General features: G+C 36.4%; 1 protein-coding gene across 1 annotated transcript; it reads left to right on the top strand.

The window, feature by feature from the left end:
- Window positions 1-277: 277 nt before the first annotated feature.
- LOC120300755 (vomeronasal type-2 receptor 26-like) lies at window positions 278-5,576 on the top strand. Its single transcript, XM_039327185.1, has 5 exons — window positions 278-1,051; window positions 1,768-1,995; window positions 3,641-3,767; window positions 4,190-5,092; window positions 5,515-5,576. The coding sequence occupies exons 1-5, from the start codon at window positions 278-280 to the stop codon at window positions 5,574-5,576; spliced, it is 2,094 nt and encodes a 697-aa protein (XP_039183119.1).
- Window positions 5,577-5,845: the final 269 nt, after the last annotated feature.

Genomic DNA, 5,845 nt, shown 5'->3' with positions numbered 1-5,845 from the left:
TTCCTAACAGTGAGAACAAACAACCAATGAAACAACTTTCCTTCAGAAGTTGTGGATGCTCCATCACTGGACAATCATTTATGTGAAATGTTATAGAGTCTCTTACTCAAGCAGGGTCCCTTCCAACTCTATTATTCAATGTTTTATGTTCTATATATACAATTGGTGTGTTTCATAGCTCAACACTACAAAGCATCTCTGCATTTCTTTTTAGCTGACCTATGGATCATTTGCTTTAGAAGGACATAATAGTAGACAGGATGATTCCTTCTACCGCATGGTCCCAAATGAAAGTCATCTGTATATGGGGATTATCCATTTGCTTAAGCACTTCCAATGGACTTGGATTGGACTCTTCATACTGGAAGGTGACAGTGGAGAATCTTTTTTGAAAGTCCTGAAGCCATTGCTTTCTCAGAATAACATCTGCTCACCCTTCACAGAAAGAATCCCCAACCAAAGTCTTCTGCTCACCTTTGAAAACCTACAGCAGTTGGCTTGGAAAACATCTCTACGTTTGCAGGACATGAAAACCCGAGCATGGTTAATTTATGGTGAGACTCTAACTATTATGCGGCTGAGCATGTTGGTTGCCATGGCAAGTTCAGATTTTCAAGATAATGCATATTTTGGAAGAATATGGATTACAACAGCTCAAATTGATTTTGCTGTGACTAGTTTCTTACCACGAGAAAATATTGATTTCTTCCATGGCACTATTTCCTTCTCAATTCACTCAAGGGAATGTGCACAGTTTCAAACATTCCTTCAAAATGTAAAACCACACTGGGACCAAAGTGACAATTTCCTCAAGGACTTTTGGGAGCAAACCTTTGACTGTTCTTTTCCAGATTCCAGCATGCTACCAAAAAAGGATGGAACATGTACTGGGGATGAGCAGCTAAGGAGCCTTCCTGAACTTGTGTTTGAAATGGACCTGACTGGTCACAGCTACAGCATCTACAATGCTGTCTCTGCCATAGCACATGCTTTGCACACCAGGGTTTCCTCTAGATCCAAATACAGATTGGGAAAAGTTGAGGCTTGGCAGGTAATGTCTCCAATGCAGAATGAAATAGCATCTGTCAGGATCAGATGCAAATGAAACAATCTGCAGATTAAGCAACAGGGAACGGATATTAATTCATTTATTTATTCAGTCAGTAGGTCCAGACTGCTTTTCATATCTCAAAATGCAGACATAGTTGATAAAACTTTATTCAATAAAGAACAAATTTTCAAAACTGCTTTCCATATCAAAAGATATGTCAAAATGCAGACATAGTTGATAATACATTGTTCAATAAAGAACATAATAATACAATATTTAAATTGTTAATAGTAACAGCAGCAACAGCAGCAACAACAGTAATGTTTCTAATTTATTAAGCAACCCATGGGCAACCTTTGGAAAGAAAGTTTTAAACTGATAAAAAAACAACAACTAATGTCTGCTTTTTGTCCATGGAGATTCTCAATCATCCAAGTCACAGTTATCTCAAAGATGCTTTTTCTAAAGGCAACTGGACTTTCTTGTTCCTTCTTTGAAAATGTTTCATTTCTCATCTAAGAAGCTTCTTCAGCTCTGGAAGCTTCTAGAACTAATGAAGGTTCTTGGATGAGAAGTGAGAGGGGAAAAAAGAAAGTACAGTTTGGAAAAAAAGATACTTGGGACATGTTTGCTTTTTGTTCTTGTATTTTGCTATTTGCGACCCTTTTGCTATAAAAGTTTCATCTTTGTTTTTTGTTTTTATTTCTCTGCACTAGCTGCACCCATTTCTTCAGGAAATTTCATTTAACAACTCTGTGGGAGAAGAAGTGTCCTTTAATGAAAACAAAGAAACAATTACTGAATTTGATATAATAAACATAATTGTATTTTCAAACATGTCTTTCCATAGAGTCAAAATTGGAATGGTGGATCACAAGGTGCTAGGAGGAAACCAACTCATTATTAATAAAAATATAATTGAGTGGCACAGGAGTTTTAACCAGGTGTGGATTTTTTGATTAGGGAGATGAAACTAAAGCTGACATTAAAGTTTTGCATAATCCATCACTATAATAAAGCTTTATGACAACCATAGTGCTATGCATCACATTCAGAAATTTGAGATATACAAAATATCATTTCTCAACATATTTGCTAAAAGGCATATGGTTTTATAGAAATCAAAATATTTTTAACGATGCCAAACAAAACTTGGACAAGGATAGGGATCAATCAGGATTCAACATAACATCATCACTTTTAAAAAATGTCCAGTAGAAAATTTCCCTTTCTGGAATCTTCTTCACAGACCTACTTGTCCTTTTTATAGTTCAACTGTTAAAGTTCAAGAGCATTCCATTCCATTCATGACAATTTCACTGAAATTTACCTCTTTCTTGAAATGACTGGTATAGAAGATTTTCTTTCATCTTGTTTAATTACAATGGGTAATTAAAAATGCAAATGTTCTCCTTCTCCAGCATATCTTTTTTCCTAGTTACAATATTTCACTCCAACATATGATTCCAAAAATCATATTTGATTAGGTCACTTGTACAAGTAAAGTTGAGGTTGATGTAGGAGTAGGGAGGATGAGATTCAAGCCCATCTCCAACTATGGAAACTCACCAAGTCACTGTGTGCTACTTATTCTCTGTTAACTCAAAGGGTTGCTCTTATGTAGGTAAAAATGGAGGAAGATTCTTAAGTAAACTGTCTTCAGAAAAGGTGAAATGTTCTTAATAAACTCAATAAATAAGTAATAAATTAAGGGTGACATAATAGGAATGTTCCAATATCTAAGAAGCTGCCACAAAGAAGAGTGGGTTAACCTATTCTCCAAAATTCTTCTGAAGGCAGAACAAGAAGCAATAGATCAGATATGTCAAACTCGTGATGCCATGTGACATTGTGCGACGTATTGGGACTGTTTTGCCATTGCCAGCAATGGATTGAGCGTGACTTCCGCATGATGCATCTGGCCCATGGGCCAGCAGTTTGACACCCACACTTTATGGAAAGTAATCAACTAATCAGAAATGGTATAGGCTCTCCTGCTTTAGTAGGGGATTGGACTAGAAGACATCCAATTTCCCTTCCAACTCTGTTATTCTGTTATTGTGTAACTTCAAGTTCCAATTCAGATATTAAAGTGAAGCATATTTAGTCAAATGTCTGAATCAAATCTTATTTCCAAAATAGTTTGAGAATTTGGGGCATATGAATAAAGTTGGATGTGTTCATATCCACAGAATGATTCAGAAGGCATTTTGCATTCACAAAATTGATCCTAATCAATTATTTCAGGCATATCTATCGAGATTCTCAGTCATCCAGGTCATGATTGTCCCAAAGATACTTTTTCAAAAGACAACTGAACTTTCTTTGCTTTTCCTTGAAGAAGTTTTGCTTCTCATCCAAGAAGCTTCTTCTGGTCAGTTCAGTTCAGTTCAGTTCACTTCTTGGATAAAAAGTGAAACATCTTCAAGGAAAAACAAAGAAAGTCCAGTTGCCTTTAAAACAAAAACCATTTTGGGCCTATTTCAGATGTGATATTTCTGAAAGAATATGTGTGTTTCAAAATTGAATCTAATATTTTCCTTAATTTATTTTATTATCCTCAATTTCTCTTCTATTTTTATGGCTAAGGTGACTCCTGTTTCTGTGTGTAGCGATTCCTGCCATTCTGGTGAACAAAAAAAGAAGAAGGAAGGAGCAATGTTTTGTTGCTATGACTGTGCTCCATGTGCGGAAGGAAAGATTTCAACCCAAAGAGGTACATAAAAGTTCTGATGGGCAGAACTTTGAACAATTTTATTGTTCAGTCTAATTGGGCCATTTACAGGCACAAAGTAGTCAGAAAGAGGAATAGAACAGAATATAATAACTTTATTGTCACTTTAACTGTACACTAACTGGCATACATTAAAATGAAATTTCATTGCATACAGCTCTGAAAGGGTAACCACTTCCAATATACACTACATAAATATGACAAAATAAAATTGCATATACCCACATACCCACATATACAAAGCTGTTACAGAATCTGGTAGTCCTGCTGGAAATACTTGGAAACCTCCTCACAGAGGGGAGCAACAGAAACAGACCATAAAGTGGGTGTGTGGGAGGTCTCCAATAATGCTTCTAAGCACATAGCACTTATAACCTTCCTTGAACCTTTATTTTCTCCTCTAGATATGGATGACTGCCATGAATGTCCAGAAGATCAATACCCTCGCAAAGAGCAAGATGGCTGTATGTTCAAAACAATAAGCTTTTTGGCACTGGAAGAACCTTTAGGGGTCATTCTAGTTTCATTTGCTCTTTGCTTTTCAGTAACCACAGTCTGGGTGCTTGGACTATTTATTAAGTATAGACACACACCCATTGTCAAAGCAAATAACCAGGATCTCACTTATATTCTTCTTATCTCCCTCCTACTGTGTTTTCTTTCTTCTTTGATGTTTCTTGGACAACCAGGAAAAGTGACCTGCTTTCTCCAACAATCTATCTTTGGCATCATTTTTTCAATGGCCATTTCTTCTGTGTTGGCCAAAACCATAACTGTAATTGCAGCTTTCATGGCCACCAAGCCAGGATCTAAGATGAGGAAATGGTTAGGGAAAAGACTGGCATTCTCCATTGTCTTTTCCTGCTCTTTGATTCAAGTAAGCATTTGTGCCTTCTGGCTAGGAATGTTTCCCCCATTTCCTGATCTGGACAAACACTCAGAGGCAACAGAGATCTTAGCAGAATGCATTTCAGGTTCTCCCATCATGTTTTACCTTGTCTTGGGCTACATGGGATTTCTTTCCATCGTCAGCTTCATAGTGGCCTTTCTAGCAAGGAAGTTGCCAGACACATTCAATGAAGCCAAGTTCATCACTTTTAGTATGCTGATATTTTGTAGTGTTTGGTTGTCTTTTGTTCCCAGCTATTTGAGTACCAAAGGAAAGTATATGGTAGCTGTGGAGATCTTCTCCATTTTAGCTTCCAGTGCTGGCTTACTTGGCTGTATCTTCTCTCCCAAATGCTACATTATTGTGCTAAGGCCTGAACTGAACAAAAATGAGCATCAACATAGAAAGCATTTTCTAGGTTAGTGGCATCAAAATTCTGGATGTGCAGCTAATAAGTAGGCTGGCTTGGTCGCTAAATAGTGAGACACTGGTGAAATGGGCACAGCAGCGCCTGCATTTTCTGCGTCACATGAAAAAAGTACATCTACATTCAGGTTCAGTCAAAGTTTTGTTCCATACAGTATCAACCTTGTGAACTCTCTAGCTTTCTCTTTCTTTTGTCCATATTCAAGATGAACAGTGATTAATATTATATGTATTTATATGTAATGGTGTAGGTATATACATATATATGTATATAGCATGTTTATATGTGTGTTATGTATGTGTACACTTTTGAGAGCAGGCAACAGAATTTAATTTTTAATGTATGCCAGTGTTCCCACAGTAAAAAAATGACAATAAAGGTTATATTATCTTTCTCTCTCCCTTAATTCCTAGGGATCCCAGATAAAAATAATCTTGAAGAAGGTGTTAAGCTGGGGATGATGCTTGACACATGACATATATTCATTAAGTAGGACATAATAAAATTTTAATTTAGTTTTTAATTAATGCAAAGAATGAGGCACTTTGGGAAAAAGATTATCATTGGTCTTCTAGGGATACTTTTATACTGAAGGATATGCCAAGTACCAGGACCATCTGCAAAGGATCAAAAAAGGCAAAACCACAACCACATAATAAAAATGTTGAGAATAAAGAATATGGCCTTATAATAGAATGCAGGAACTGCTACCTAGCCAAAATGGGCTGAAAAAGTGAAATAATA

Source organism: Crotalus tigris, unplaced genomic scaffold (genome assembly GCF_016545835.1).
Source record: "Crotalus tigris isolate CLP2741 ecotype Arizona unplaced genomic scaffold, ASM1654583v1 scf7180000017614.5298720, whole genome shotgun sequence".
NCBI lineage: Eukaryota > Metazoa > Chordata > Lepidosauria > Squamata > Viperidae > Crotalus > Crotalus tigris.
The sequence above is the reverse complement of the archived record's forward strand: the minus strand, read 5'-3'. Positions and strand labels throughout refer to the sequence as shown.